Source organism: Equus quagga, chromosome 1 (assembly GCF_021613505.1).
Source record: "Equus quagga isolate Etosha38 chromosome 1, UCLA_HA_Equagga_1.0, whole genome shotgun sequence".
In the NCBI taxonomy this organism is placed as follows: domain Eukaryota; kingdom Metazoa; phylum Chordata; class Mammalia; order Perissodactyla; family Equidae; genus Equus; species Equus quagga.
In genome coordinates this window covers 23,501,781-23,518,147 of record NC_060267.1, presented here as the reverse complement: position 1 = coordinate 23,518,147, position 16,367 = coordinate 23,501,781, and the positions used below count along the sequence as shown (strand labels likewise).

Sequence of the window (16,367 nt, the reverse complement as noted above, 5' to 3'; positions counted from 1 at the left end):
ATGGTCCTACATCTTATTTTTAAAAATAATTATATACGCACATAACAAGAAAAGGTACAAAAGAAGTTTCCCTTCTTGTCTCAATGTAAAAGATGGACTATAATGATTTTCCTGTAATACTTTATTTTAAAAGTTGAGTTTTCTTACCTTAACATTTTCTATTGCTTCCAAAATTCTCTCTTTCAGGTTTGCAGAATCATTTATTTGGTTTTTTAAATTTCTGATGACAATATCAAAGTGATTTCCTTTAAGCTGACCAAGTCTAAGGGAATCTTCCACAGAGTGAATATTAAACACATTCATTCTTTTCTTTTCAATTTCTTTTTCAATGTTTTTCAACCTATAAATGATAAATCATACAGACTGAGTTAAATCTTACATTTGAAGAGTTAGTATAAGGTTTAAATGCCAGTCGTCAGGCAACCACTTATATCAGAATACTAAAACAAAATTTTTTTGGAATATTCCAAAGTTAATGTTATTTCAACAAATGCGCACTAAAAACTCATTATAATAGGATTATATTAAGAGTAACTTTAAGACCTTGAACATATATTCCTAATACTATCACTCTATCTACGTAGGCCTCCTGACCTCTCCTCAGTTCGAGTGATAGAACCTCTTAACTGTTCTTCTGTTCCTCCTGTCCTTAGACTTTGCTCCTTCCCTCTTTGCCCAACATTACCAAGAAAGACCACTAGCACCAGAGGATTCTCCTAAAATCCTGCGCTGAACACTTCTTTACTCAAATTTTCAATTCTTCCCCAACATCTAAATAATAGATTCCAATTATCTTAGCCTTACTTTTAAGATCCTCTAAGAACTGATGCAAATTTTTCTTTACATTCCTATTTTCTGTAGTTCCTTATAGGAACTGTTTTATTAGGCAGACTGTTTAGCTTACTGTTCCTCTAAAAATATCTTCAGATTTTCTGCATTGGCTAAAATATTACTATTATTTGAAAGGTAATTAAAATCCCATACCCATAAGCCAAATCAAAGTAGTCTCTCCTCCTAGGAATTAATAATATCTTTTGTCTTTGGTAGTTAAAAATTAGCGTTTAACATCTGAATATCTTTTAACATCTAAAGTCCTTCTCTCTTACCTATACTGCACTTCTTGAGCACTAAGACAAAATCACATATATTGTTTTTTCATCCCTCATTGAAGAGCCTAGAAGTGTCTACCAGCAAATAGAATATACTTAAACATCTGATGACTAAGGGTTAATATATCAATATTACATCAAATTAGGTTGAATTTTGGCTTAATGATTCAACTTTTTGAAGTTTATCTTAAAGAAAGCATCCACAAGGCACAGATTTAAGTACAATAATAATAACCACAGTATTACATAATTACAGTGAAACAATGGAATGAATTTCTATATCCAAAACCAAGGGAATGTTAAGCAAATTAGTCTACATAATGGAGATGATTTTGAAATATTTCATTACACAAATTTTCATAAAACAATATAAATTATTTTATTTTCATAAGTAAAATATAAACCGTATATATAGTATGATTTTCACATATATAATAAATGTCTTTGTGTGACGTGTATATAGTATAGTCTGAAAAAATTCTGGAGAGAAATAGATCAAAATATTATTGTGATTGTTTCTGAGTAATGAAATTAATGAATTTTAATTTCTTTTTTATACTTTTTTCTATTTTCTAAATCTACAATGAACATGTATTTCTTTTACAATTACAAAAAATATTTTTAAAATTCAATTAAGCTGAAGGCAGGCTAAATTTGAGTGCTTTACATTCTATTTAACCAAGATTTATTCTTAAATGTAAGGAACCATGCCAATAAAAGTATAAAAGTATTCTAGTAATTAGAAATAAAAGATTTGTAAGATATAGTCCTGAATATGAACACATATTTGAATATAGAATAGGATGTTTAGAAACAATTTAGAGCATTTAAAATCTGCCACTTCTCAAAGTTTCTATCCTAAAACTCCCTATATTTTCAACATAAATTTAAGACATAACTCTACTTAGATGATAATTATATTATTAATGCAGAATATGCTGTTCAGTAAGCCCATAATCAATTAAATAATATTGACAGTAAGTTAATATGTTCCCAGAATTATTCTGAGTTTTTAATCTCACATTTATCTATTTGATGCAACAAGAAAGTAAAGTTCTGTCTTGCAAAGTAATGTCTTATTACCTCTCTGGAGTCACTTTTCTAACCACCATTGCTTGATAGGTGATGGCTTTCTTGTCTTTAAGTCCTGCGTAACTAAAATCCGAAGGAATCACACCCAGTTTGATAGCTAAAAAACCAACTGCTTCAAACATTTCCAGGTTTTCTTTTCGTAGGGTAAAGGCTGAAACAAAAATAATCCCAGATTACAAAAAATGTAGGTACCATACATCAATTACATTCTTAGCAGACTAATATAATGAATCAAATCATTAATTTAAATGAGTATTTTTGAATCAAAACACAAAATCAGTGTCAGATATCCGTTGTCATTTTAAAAATACTAGTTGGCTCATTAAAGTCTTATAGGAAAAAAAAATCCAATTCCTTAATTTGGCATTCATATCTGGCCCCAATCTTCCTTTCCATTTTCGTCGTGTGCCACATCCATTCATATATCCTATAATCTAAAGAGAACTTCTCATAATCCTTGGATGGACTAGAGCCTTCCACAGCTTTATACTTCTGCACATTTGAGTTCCTCTAAACCATGTGTTCCCTTTATTTATTACTTCCTTACTTCTCCTCATTCTTCATGATCCAGCAGCAGCAGTTCTCCCTCAAATTCTTTCCAGGTTCCCAGGACTGAATGCTCCCAAAGCAGGGATCATGTCTCTCTTACTGACCGTTATATCCTTAGCCTAACATATAATAAGTATTCAAATATGTGTTGAGTGAATGAAAAATAAATGAAATCCACAAGCTGATTACTTGATCCTGTGTGTCTCCACAAGTTGTCATCACCAATGTCATGACACTTAACACCATGTATTATAAGTTTCTCTCTTCATGTTTGTCCACTCCATTGACTGGGAGTTCCAGGTCAGTAAGCCAGTAAATAAAACAGTGCTTGCTTCATGGTAGGTGCTTAAAACGTCTACTAGATGATATGGTAGGAGTGAGATTGTGGAGGGAGAGGAGAAATAAGCCTAGTAACAACTACCACAAAAAAAAAAATAAAGGAAACCATGTGTTGGCCTATATAACCAGCCAGAATTGACAATATCAAAACACTGCAGTGCCTGGCCCCGTGGGACAGCAGTTAAGTGCACATGTTCCACTTCAGCGGCCTGGGGTTCACTGGTTAGGATCCCAGGTGCAGACATGGCACCGCTTGGCAAGCCATGCTGTGGTAGGCATCCCACATATAAAGTAGAGGAAGATGGGCATGGATGTTAGCTCAGGGCCAGTCTTCCTCAGCAAAAAGAGGAGGATTTGGCAATAGATCTTAGCTCAGGGCTAATCTTCCTCAAGAAAAAAAAAAGAATACTGCAATCCTCAGTTCACCATATTTACATATAAGATATTTTGAAGCACTGCCCTCTCCCCTTAAATCGTGAAAAGGAAATTCAACTATTTCTGGAGAATAATTTATATTTTGTTCAACTGCTGTAATTGTCATCAGCAGCTACAAGGGCCTCTCTGAAGAGTGCTCCAAGAAAAAAGAACATTAATCAGAAACACGACCCAGTAAGTAGAAGGATGTGAAATGTAATTATCTATGAATATATGAAATATATAAATAAGAGCTTGTAATATCCATACTTTAGAATATCATGTAATTGCTTAAAAGAATAGGGTTGATCCATATGTTCTTTATATCTCTATATAAACACATAATCTCTAAAAACATGATAATAGCAAGTTTCAAAAATATTCAGTATATATCACTTATGTGAAACTTTAAAAACTCTGAAATGCATTGTTGTACATTCTCAATGTTCTAATTTTTACAAGAAAAATATATTTTTACTTACACATTTAAGAATTGTCAAAGTATAAACAACTATAATTTCTGAAGAATATTCAAGCACTATTATTTCCTAAAAATTTTTTACCACTAGGGTCATTATTTTTTGTACTATAACAGCTTCCTAGAATTCTCCAAATTTTCTAATACAGCAGTGATGAATTAAATTATGACTCTGCTATTCTTAAAGAACTGATAAAAGAAGTACAGAAAAGGGGAGAATCATACAAGTTAATTCTGGGTGCTAAATCACAACCTGTTCCTTACGGTTTCACGGGACCGTAACCGAATGGATTATCATATCAACCTCTGATTCCAAGGCAGCTGTTTATATCAGTTGTTTTGAATAAAAAGAAATTAAAAGCTCCCTTTAAAATGTAAAGAAGTTATAACCTCAAAATATTTCAGCTGTGGTCATGATGAATTCTAGTGTTGAAAACGATTTTGGAGGATGTGGCAGGCTGAAGAGAGACGGAATCCCGGCTTTGGAAGCATCACTCTTGGGAGCCTGAAAAGAATCTGAGGAAGCAGTGCTGCTGCTGCGGGGGCTGGAAGAAGGAACAGAAGTACGGCAAACAGTCAAAGCAGTACAAAATACCAAAATATCAAACAGGTTCCTATCTGTAAGACGTGCGGGATCCTATCACTTCAGGGGGCCCATCATGTACTCCCTCTTCTACTGCATACCTGTGTGAGGCTGAAGCTTGTTCATTTGCTTCAATCAAAACAAGACACTACAACAGACTGAACACAGGAACAGACATGAGAATCCAGCTGACTTCTATTGAGTCAGGTATCAGAAAGATTTGTAGAACTGGATAACAATGCCATCCTTCTAATTTTTAGTTGAAAAGTATGGTTATTTTTCAATAAAAATGTCCTCATGTTAATAGTAATAGACTTATGTTAAATGAATTCAGTCTTAAAATTTTGTTTTAATTGCTAATGTCAAATATCAATAGATAATAACCACATACACAAAAGCCATTTGGAGTCCACAATAATTTATAGGAGCTATACTCTTCAGGGGCCCTGGCACCAAAAAGTTTGAGAACCAATTAGGAATAATGTGAAAAATATAGTAGTCCCTCAAGTACACCAAATCTGTGAACTAGACAGAAGTCATTAAAATATTTTAAGAGTGAAAAAAAATGCAAAATTCAATCAAGCGTTGCAGCAGCCTGGCTAGAAGTTGCAAACTTTGAAAAGTAGACCAAAAAAGTGTACTATATAAAGGAAGAAGGCTACAAATCCAATCCTTAGTTAAGTGAAAATTCATGTGTTTGATAATTAGGGTTCAGTGTGTCAGATCTGTCCCTGACAATCTGGGCAAATCAGTAGTCATTAGACAAGCTCAGCCACGTGAGAGGCCAAGTAAGAAAAAACCTCCAAACTGTTTGAGATTATATTAGTGTGTTGCTGATTAGCCTTAGTGCGTAAACATTTTTTATCCATGAAGATTTAGAATTTAGAACAGAAATATTTAACAGAATCAAATCCATGATTTTAGTATTTGTATTAACGAATGTGTGTCTTATGTATTCGGAATGTTTAAGAGAACAGGACTTACGTAATTCCAATTAAAAACATCTAATTGATTTAAATTTGTCTTTTTTTTTTGGTTTTTGAGGAAGATTAGTCTTGAGCTCACATCCATGCCCATCTTCCTCTACTTTATATGTGCGATGCCTGCCGCAGCATGGCCACCAAGCAGTGCCATGTCCACACCCAGGATCTGAACGAGTGAACCCCGGGCCGCCGAAGCGGAATGTGCGAACCTAACCACTGTGCCATGGGGCCGGCCCCCTTAAATTTGTCCTTTTACATTGAAATCTCATTGAAATAGTAAACAATATGGAAACATATAGCAAAACTAAAGATTACCAAATTTTTAAGTTTAACTTATAAGATTCATAACATTTTCTTAATTACTTCGGACAACTGAAGTATTTAAAAAGAAAATCAACTATGCTAAATTTTAAAATTTAATTTTAGTGATTTCCACTTCTAGCCATGTTGGAATAATTGTCCTCCCACTATAAACAAACAGAAAACTAGACAAAATATATGAAACACCTGTTTTTAGATGCTGGAGAGTAGGCAGCATAGAAACATGATCCGAAAGAAAAGAAAAAAAACGAGGTGAGTCCTAAAATACCGCAGTTTTCTGTCTACAGGTACTTTCTGGATCGCAGCAGGGGGAGAAGGAATCCAGGTGGAGCAGAGTGGTCTTGCTGAATTAAGAGGGTAGAGGCTGGAGTTCAGGAAGGCTGTGTGGGCTGGAATTCATGGGGCAGAGTACCAGATAAGAGGAAGCTAGGCAGAGAGTTCCAGAAATCCCCACAGGTGATCCCTTGATTTTGTTGCTGATTAATAATCTGCATATGCCTAGGATTAAATGCTATGTATTATTTAACTAATGTTGTGTAACAAATCACCCCAAACCTTAGTGGCTTACGATGTTCACTTCTCTCAGTTTCTATGGGTCAGGAATTCAAAGCTCTCCAAAGGGCTGCTTGAGTCTCCTCACAGCGTGGCAGCTGGCTTACCCCAGAGTGAGCAATCCAAGAAACATGGGCAAAAAGTACAATACTTTTTTTTTTTTTTTTAAGATTTTATTATTTCCTTTTTCTCCCCAACCGGCCCCCCGGTACATAGTTGTATATTCTCCGTTGTGGATTCTTCTAGTTGTGGCACGTGGGACGCCGCCTCAGCGTGGCTTGATGAGCAGTGCCATGTCCGCGCCCAGGATCCGAACCAACGAAACACTGGGCCGCCTGCAGCAGAGCACGTGAACTTAACCACTCGGCCACGGGGCCAGCCCCAAAAAGTACAATACTTTTTATGATCTAGCCTTAGAAGTCACACACCATCACTTCTTCATATTCTGTTGTTCACACAGGCCACTCTGTGTGACTAGTAGGAGGAGAAGATCATTGAGAAGCTTCTTGGTGTTGAGAATCACAATCCATCTTCTAGCTTTAATATTTTATGTCCGAGTCCCATTCAAAATATACTTATTCTTTCCCAAGGCCCCAAAGACTCATTCCATTAAAGCATCAGCTCAAATTCTAGCATGTTTTCATCTAAATCAGGTCCAGCTATAGATAAGGCTCCCTGGGTACATTTTCTCGAATCAGAATCTTCAAATATAATTTCTCTTGACATGAAGGCTATGAAGGACTGTGACATGAAGAGAAACATTTGCTTTTCACATACTTTACAATGCTGAGACACACACAGAACAAGCACTATAGACTGTCTAAACTAGGGGAAAACCGGAAATACCTAGAAGTTACTGGTAAGTAGCAATTCTGAATCCGGCCAAGTATGTGTTGGTTATTCCTTTACTAGAATTCAGCCCTACCAAAACCTGGGAATGACTGCTGTGGCTCTAGGCTCCACCTCTACGTATTAGTTCTGCCCTCTGAGGGAACCTTCCTTTTCCATAAAAGATAGCCTGTTTATAGCAAAGCAGTTTTCTCAGCCTAATTTCTGCTTTTTAAAGTTTGGGAATCCAAATGCCTCTTTTTATTTTGTAGTCTTTGACCCTTTCAAAAATTGTGTGGGTCTTCTTTGGGCTCATTCCATTAGACAAAGATACACTCAAATTTTGTCAAGATAGGATCTTTTCTACTTCAGGCTTCTGTTGAAACTGCTGAAGGAAAATGCCCCGAAATTCCTAGAAGATTTACTGTTTAACATAGGGGATCCGTGAGTCACGCCCTTGAAGTGCCCATAAGGCCTTTTGTCTGTCTGAACCATTCTGAGACACCGCTTTAAATCTTCCTAAAATTTTAAAAAAGGATTTACAATCACACCCTAGATTTCCTTGATAGAACATGTTGTCCTGTTGCCCTGACCTGCCATGATTTCCTCTTTGCCTGGAAGTCATTTCTTAATTTAAACAACATGTGCCAACTGGAGAGGCTAAGAATTTATTTTTTTAGAAAAATTACTGTTGAACCTAGCAAGTCCTGGCCCCTTTATATCTAACAGTCATTCCTTCAGAATTTTACGATAAGCCCTGAAAACAATCCAAGTGGCACCTTCAACTTTGCCTGCAAATCTCTTTAGTTAGAGCACCCTTTCTTTAGATACACTTTCTATTTTCCATTTTACAGGTAACAGTGTTGCCAAACTTTCTGCCACTACATAATAAAGATCCCTTTCTTTCAGGTTCCAGTTATATTTTCCTTTAAACTCTCATTGACAGCTTCCCTGAAGTACCTTCAAACTTCTACCTGCCAACAGGTCCCAGAGGCATTGCTGCCACAGGTTTTAGGTTTTTGTTACAGCAGCAACCCATTTCTGGTACCAAAATCTAAGTTATCTAATGCTGCACAATAAATCACTCTAAATCCCTGTGACATAAACCAACAATAATCATTTACTATCTCTTAGGGATTGAATGCCTGTATCCCCCCCGAAATTCATAAATTAAAGCACTAACCCCACTGTAGCTATATTTGAAGATGGGACCTCTGAAAGAAGTAATTAATGTAAATGAGGTCATAAGAGTGGGGCCCTGATTCACTAAGATTAGTGTCCTTATAAGAGACACAGGAGAACTCTCTCTCTCAATCTCTCTATCCATGAGCACACAAAGAGGTCATGTGAGCACACAGTGAGGAGGTGGCTGTCTGAAACCCAAGGGGGAAAGCCCTCACTGGACACCAACCCTGCCAGCACCTTGATCTGGTACTTCCAGTCTCCAGAACTGTGAGAAAATAAACTTTTGTTGTTTAAGTCACCCAGTATAGAGTATTTTGTTGTGGTAGGCTGAGGACCCTAATACACTCCCCCACACAGCTTTTGTGGATCAGGAATTCAGACGTTAGACAGTTCTGGCTTGAGGTCTACTGTGAAGTTGCAGTTGACCATCAGCTGAGCTAGAGGGTCTGCTTCTAAGATGTCTCACTCACAGCAGCCGTAAGTTGGTGCTGGCTGTTGGTGGGAGGCTTCAGTTTCCCTTCACAGGGATTCTTGAGTGTTTTCAAGGTGTGATGGTTTGCTTCTGTCAGAGTGAGTAATATGAAATGCCATCTATGACCTACACTCAGAAGTAATTCACTGTCACTTCTGAAATATTCTACTGGTCAAACAGGCTGGCCCTGATTCAGTGTAGGTGGGGACTACACAAGGACAGGAAGACCAGGAGTTAAGGATTACTGGGGGCCATTTGGATGCTGGTTACCACATCCTACCAGGCTGGAAAATGAAATACTAGGCATTTGTAAGCTGCCAGAGATTACACAAGGCTGGAGACTGCCAGAGAAGAGAGATCTATTTAAACAGCAAGGGTATTCAGTAGAAACCAGAGAGGATCAAGCTATAACAGCAGAGCTATGTAACAGCCCTTGAGTAAAGCCTACTCCAAACCTCCCTTAATAAAACTCAAAAGAGAGCTTCAAATGCATATGCACATTACATCCTACCTGCCAAAACAATGTTCAACACTCATTAAAAGAAGACAACAAAATCCAGACACTGAACAAGGTAACATTCACAGTATTTGGCCTCCAAAAAATATTACTATATACGCAAAGAAGCAGGAAAATGTGACCCGAATAAAAGTCAGTCAATAAAAACAGACCCACAAACGACAGAGATGGAATTAGCAGACAAGTATCTTTAAAGACCTGTTAAGAATAGGCCCAAAGATTACAGGAAAAGGTGAACATAATAAGAAATCGAAGACCTAAGAAAGAACCAAATGAAACTTTTAGAGCTGGAAAGCACAATACCTAAAGTGAAAATTCCATTGGACGCTTAAGTCTTTCATAGAAGTCTTTCTTCAAAAAAGTGTACGAGGAAAACGGTATGGTGGTTCCTCAAAAAATTAAACACAGAATTACCGAATGATCCAGCAATTCCACTTCTGGGTATATACCCAAAAGAACTGAAAGGAGGACTTGAAGAGAGATTTTTACAGCCATGTTCAAAGCAGCATTATTCACAATAGCAAAAAGATGGAATGTCCATTGGCAGACGAATGGATAAATAAAATATGTTATATACAGACAACGGAATATTATTCAGCCTTAAAAAGGAAGGAAATTCTAACACATGTACAATATGGAAGAACCATGAAGACTTACGCTAAGTGAAATAAGCCACTCACGAAAGGACGAATACTGTGGATTGCACCTATATGAAGTACCTAGAGTAGTTAAATTCGTAGAAATAGAAAGCAGAATGGTAGATGCCAGGTGCTGGGGAAAGGTGGAAAGGAGTTATTCTTTTAATGGGTATAGAGCTTGAAATGGGTATAGAAGATGAAAAAGTTCTAGAGAAGGATCGTGGTGATGACTGCACAATAAGGTAAATGTATTGAATGCCGTCGAACTATACACTTAAAAATGGATAAAATGATAAATTTTATTATATGTATATTTTACAATTAAAAAATAATAAACCTTTTTTTAAAGTTTCTCCTTTTCAGTCAAGTCTACTTACTGAGAAGTTTTTTTTATATGAATTCTTTTGGTTCTAAAAAAAGGGTGGCCTAAGTAAAATCTGGGATAGGCAAAATTTATCTTTGTCTTCTTCTTTGTTCTTGGACTTGTAGGCATCCCAGCATCTTTATACTATCCTCTGGCGAACGTTCAATTCCTCCCTTCAAGATAGCCCTCCAATTATTCATAGTTTTTGTCAAACTAATATAAACTATTATATATAAAAAGTTTCCACAATTTTTTGGCTCATTAACTCAAATTAATACTGTTAGAACGTCAGGTAATATAAAATGTATAGCTGCCTAAATCGTTTACCAGCAATTTCCCCCTCCCCATGTAAAGCTAGTTTTGTTTTTCCTTCAAAATAGATTCATCTGTGAACATTTATTGCATGCCTATGTCCTATGCTAGCACCTTTCTCATGGAAAAGGCAGTCACACAACCAGACAGAAATTTCCAGGAGAGACGACACTAACATTTGAGTAACTATTACATATTAAACATTTTCATTACTTATTTCACTTAATCCTTAGACTACCATTCTGAATTAGGCTTTATCACTATTCCATTTTTAAAATACAACCCAAAATTATGAACTGTTAAGTAACTTGCCCATGGTATTATCCTTTCATTTTTATATTTGTGAAAACTAAGTCTTAAAGAAATTAAGAAGTTCTTAAATCTTTTTATGAATTAAAGTCATAATGTAAAATCAAATACACACAGCTCTAAGGTCCAAACCCTTTTCATTTACACCAGAGTCCCCACATAGTACAATCCTGTTTCTGTGCCATACACATCTGTGCAAATCTGGGTTGCTGGTTTTAGCTTAAGTGCTTTGCTGTATAAATTTATAAAACATAACCTTTTGAAACAATTCCCATCCTTCCTGTAGGATATGGGCCAATTAAAACTGGTCAGCAAAACCTCAGAGCGAGATTTCATCAGTTCCATCCCACCTTAGGAATTGAATATACGCCCTAAAGCAGTGATTCTCGAAATGTGGTCCCCAGGCCAGCAGAAAAAGTATGACCTGGGAATTTGTGAAAGCCTAGCTGTAAACCATCTAAATCAGAAACTCTGAGGAAAGGGCTCAGAAATCAGTTTTAACAAGACCTTTTGGTGATTATAATGCATGCTAAAGTTTGAGAACCTCTTCTCTAAAAGACCGACAGAGCCAAAGGAAGGTGCTCTCTGTAAATTTTCAGGTTCCCTACCTTGGGTAGTGAAGTTCAATTGTTTCAGATTACAAGGTATTCTCTTCACTTTCCCAAGCACAGCAAACATATTCCACTTATCTCCAAATACTAAATTTTAATTAACTTTCAAAATATGCAATTAAGATTTACTTCCGCTAAAACTTATGAAACACAAAATAACTGCTTCAAATGTACATCTGTGACTATGTTAACTATAAGTCCATGTCAACCACACTTTCATCAATAAGGTTAATTTTTACAATTAGTGTAATTTGAAAGGCTTTATCTTCCATTAAAAAACAGACCCATATATTTTTTCCAATATTCCTCTGGACAAGTCCATTTAATTCATCTGAAATTATTCAGCTTTCACACAATTTTAACTAAGTTTATCCAAGAAAATGGCAACGATTTATTAATTACCTGTATGTATAACTTTTCCTTCCGGGCATTCAACAAGAGATCTTTTCCTGTGTTTGTGCACTTTTTCCCGAAATCTTACTGTTATCACTACATTTGGATTACTAGCATTGTAATTCAGTCCAGGAAAAGATTTGGTTTCCACAAGGTTTCCAAACTTTTTGTTGACAAAATGGTGGACAGCTTTTCTGTGGTCTTTGTTTGTGTCAGGTTTAAAGGTAAATCTGGAATTTTCTTTCTTTGCGTCCAAATATTTAAAAAAGTCAAAAGCTTCTTCTTCAGATACCAAGTGACAGAGTTCTTTATACTCAAGATTTGGCTTTACAAATATTTCACTGTTTTTTCCTACAGTTACCAAAAAAGGAAATTTCTGCCTAATAGCACTATGCAAAATAGCCCTCTGGTTTTTGTCAAGGATTCTGCCTAATGAGAATTCAGGAGACGGTCCAATTAGCTCAGTTTTAGAACTCCACTTCTCTTTTATGTCACCGGCAAACTGATTCAGTAATTCATTAGTTCTTTCATCTAACAAGGAGCTTATTATATCAACTTTTCCTTCTTCACCTTTGGAAGCTCCATCCTTGACAGTATCTTCCTTTTCTGAACGAGACTGGTGATTTTGGTCATCACCGGAGCACCCAGCCAAAGTACTGACTTCTTGGTTGCTTCTCTCTTCGAAGGACAAATTTTGAAGATCGAGCTTTGTTTTTTTGGCAAAATTATTTGGCTCAGGTTGTACTTTACTAATCTTGTAAACAGGGTCATCAGTGGCCTTATTAACTAACTGACCCTGTTCATCAATCTCAATAACAACGAAGTCACTTGGTGAGCTTTTTATAGTGCCACGAAAGCCAACATGATCAGTAATGAAACACAAAGAACTAAACCTGATTCTAAAGTCTACATCCTCTTCCATCCTTAAATAACAAGGCCTACAAAAGAAACAAAGAGGCAGTCAGTTACCAGAAAGAAAAGTTGTGGATAACAAGAAAGAAACAAGTCTGTAGGATTTATTTAATTCTTTCCCCCTTTCAATTCTGAGACTCCTTAAAAGACATTAATACTTTAATATAATTCTACATATCATGTGTATTTTGACACTCCTGTACCAAGATGAATTAACAGGCAAACTTTCTCTGGTATAACTGGTGATTTGCAACTTGACTGTTCACGCACTCCACGATTCCATCTATTATCCAGGATTAAAATGGGTCAGTTTCAAGTTTACATTAAAAAACTATTTGTAGGGGCTGGCCCAGTGGCGCAGTGGTTAAGTTCCCACGTTCCATTTCAGCAGCCCAGGGTTTGCCAGTTTGGATTCCAGGTTGGAGACATGGCACCACTTGGCAAGCCATGCTGTGGTAGGTGTCCCACATATAAAGTGGAGGAAGATGAGCACGATGTTAGCTCAGGGCCAGTCTTCCTCGGCAAAAAAAAAAAAAGAGGAGGAATGGCAGCAGATGTTAACTCGGGGCTAATCTTCCTCAAAAAAAAAAATTTGTAGGCCCACAAAAAAAGAGACTAGAACATAGGACTGTTTACAATGATTTGTCTAAACCCTACCCTGGAAACCTAAATTTCCAGCTAATTCCAGAGAATTTGTGCTAGATTTTTACACACTAGGGGTTAGGGATGGGAGAAGGGATGAGAAGACAGGAATAAACAGTCCAAATTGATATATAAATGAAGTTCTAAATACCAACCTGTAATACAATTATGCTCTAAGGTAGGCGTAAGTTAATCCTGGAGCTTCAGCCTTCTTGAAAGCCCATTTACAAACTTGTACAGATACAAACTTTTGAGGTTGACCCAGAGGAAAACTCCAGTCATATCACTGGCATCAGAGAGATGAAACCCTTACAGATCTTAGTGAAGCAGTAGACGAGAGAATAATCCTCTGAGGAAGACTTTACTCACCCTTCACACAACCCATGGCTACCATACCAGATGGAGCTACAGGAAAGATAAAATGCCCAGGGGCACCATGCTACTCAGTTCTTTGCATTAACCACACTCTCCAGGTTATTATCATCTGGACCTTAATCCCATTTCTACAGGGTATTCTACCAATCTGAACCAATTTAGCAAACCCACCTCCAGCCTTTCTACTACACCATGTAGAAATCACTGCAAATCTTCTATATCCCAATTTCCTAGGGAACATATACAGATATATTGATTTCTGTTCATTCCTTAATTTCCCTTACAGTCGCCTTAGTTTCTTGCCCTAACTGAAATCTGGCTATTTCCTCAGGCTTCTTCTGTAGTCCTCTCAAGTGAAGGCTATTTTTCCTTTCACACCCACCTAACTTAGGACCTGGAGGGTATAAATATTTTCTCTGTTTGCCACTGCTCCTTCCAAACCATTTCTTCTTCCTCTACCTCCCAAAATCCCAGTTCCTTTGAAGTTCATGCCATCAGGCTCTACCATCTGCTGTCATTCTTTCTCTGGTCCCTGGTTGACTCTACTTCATTCACTGATGACTTTAACACCTGGTTCACTGTCTTCCTATCCAGCACGACTTCCATGACCATCCATTTGGATCATCCATTTAATGTTGTGGTCCCTTGGTTCCTCAGTCTCAACCTCGACCCACTTCCACTTCATCTTGGTCATAGTTTTTACTTTCTCATCACCAAAAATTGCATCAACTTTAAGTATCTGGCTCTCTGATTATTCCTGCTGTCCCTTCACCACCTCTACTTTAGTACTACCATTCCAGAAATTCTTATACAAAATGAAGGCCTCTAATCTCTGCTTCTACTACTAGTCCACCATAGTCCATTCTCCACATAGCAGTCACAATGTTGACTTAAAAGGTAAATTAAATCATAACATAACCCTGTTTTAAAACCCTCTAATTACATTTGTAATAAAATCCCAGTTATTTACCTTGGCTTCCAAAGACTTCTAAGATTCTGGACTCTGTCTATTCTCCAATTTAGAACATTGTTAAGCACATAGTATGCACACAATCAATAATGATTGTTGAATAAATGACACAAGCAGTACAAAATAAGCGCTGAAGAGGAAGAAAGAAAGATCACTTTTGCCTATGATAATCAGTAAAAGCACAATGCAAGAAGTAGCCAACTAAGTCCTCAAAACGGTTCAAAAACCAGAAATGAGGCAGAGACATATCATAAGTAATGTGCAAACGAAATATACCATGTGCTAGAGAAAACTGAACAGCCCAGATACACAGCAGTAGAAGAAAAAGCTTTCTAGAATAGTTCTGGAAAATACAGCTGGATTAGTGTAAACTATGTAAGACACTAAATGCCATGTCAAAGATTTAGAATCCATTGAGTGGTCAAAGGATGGCCACTGGAAGTGTTTGCGTAGGAAAATGACACAATCCAAAAAGATGCTTTAGTAAGATGACTGATGGCACTGAGCACGATGAATGCGATGAAGAGTTACAGGAGTTGCAAAGCGATGTGATCAAGGGCATAGTTGTAGGACTGGCCTTGGAAAGAATACTGATTTACTCTTTCCCCAAAAATGAGAAGTTATGAAGACATTCTAAGCTAGTGGAATAGGCAGAACCACTTGGGGAGAATAGGGGACAACCAAGCATCTTAGTAAAAGAGTGGAACCAAGCTGGAGGGCAGCCAAGGAGCCCACGTGGAGTAAAGCAGAAAACTGCAGTGTTCGTAAGCAACAGATTTGGTGACGAGGGTGCGGGGCAGAGGGGAGAAGGGTAGTTTGGCTGACCCAAGGTTGGGGAATTGCTGATTGACGACAGATGCTGGGAAGACGTTAGAAACGGAGGAAGGTGGCGCCTCTTCCCTCATGCGCTTCCTTCACCAATCGCCGAAGCTCCGCCGAACTCACTCCTACGTCCTACTTCGGCCCCCAACCCGCTGCACTAAAGTCTCCGGCGGCGCCGCCTCCTGGAGCGTCCAAAAGCACCCCCACACACCGCCAGCAGCTCCACTTGCTTCTGCTCCCTGCTCCCTGTCCACCCCCGCCTGTCCCAGGGCGCGATACTAGCCTACATGGCCCTCCTTTTGGGGTCAAAGGGTCGGGGTCTCAATGCCAACCTTGTCATCCGACCACACACAAGCCCCACATCGCGCAAGAATCTTGAGTCGGCCTACCTCACGTCCAGGTAAAGGCATTCCTCGGCGCAATGCTGTGCGCATGCCCGGAAGCCGGAAACTATTCGGCCTCCGACCGAGGCGTATTTAAAGGGGCAGGCTCCCACTTAAAGAAGTGCCTTACGCGAGACTTGGAATTTCTCACGATGTGGAGCAGCCTGGAGGCGCAAAGAGGAAGAGAACGGGGGTGGGGGTGGGGGCGGGGCCC

General features: G+C 37.8%; 1 protein-coding gene across 4 annotated transcripts in view; it reads right to left on the bottom strand.

The window, feature by feature from the left end:
* Positions 1-16,367, bottom strand: part of PUS7L (pseudouridine synthase 7 like) — a 30,991-nt gene that overhangs the window by 14,382 nt on the left and 242 nt on the right. The window contains exons 2-5 of one of the 4 annotated variants that reach the window (XM_046661856.1): positions 16,160-16,317; positions 12,059-12,987; positions 2,193-2,352; positions 148-340 (exon numbers count right to left, since the gene is read on the bottom strand). In XM_046661856.1, coding sequence (XP_046517812.1) covers positions 148-340; positions 2,193-2,352; positions 12,059-12,971 — 1,266 coding nt within the window. In that variant the 5' untranslated portion in view covers positions 12,972-12,987; positions 16,160-16,317. Of the gene's footprint in view, positions 1-147; positions 341-2,192; positions 2,353-12,058; positions 12,988-14,948; positions 14,968-16,102; positions 16,318-16,367 lie in introns of those variants that run through there. The other 3 variants (XM_046661850.1, XM_046661871.1, XM_046661863.1) reach the window with 3 other exon arrangements.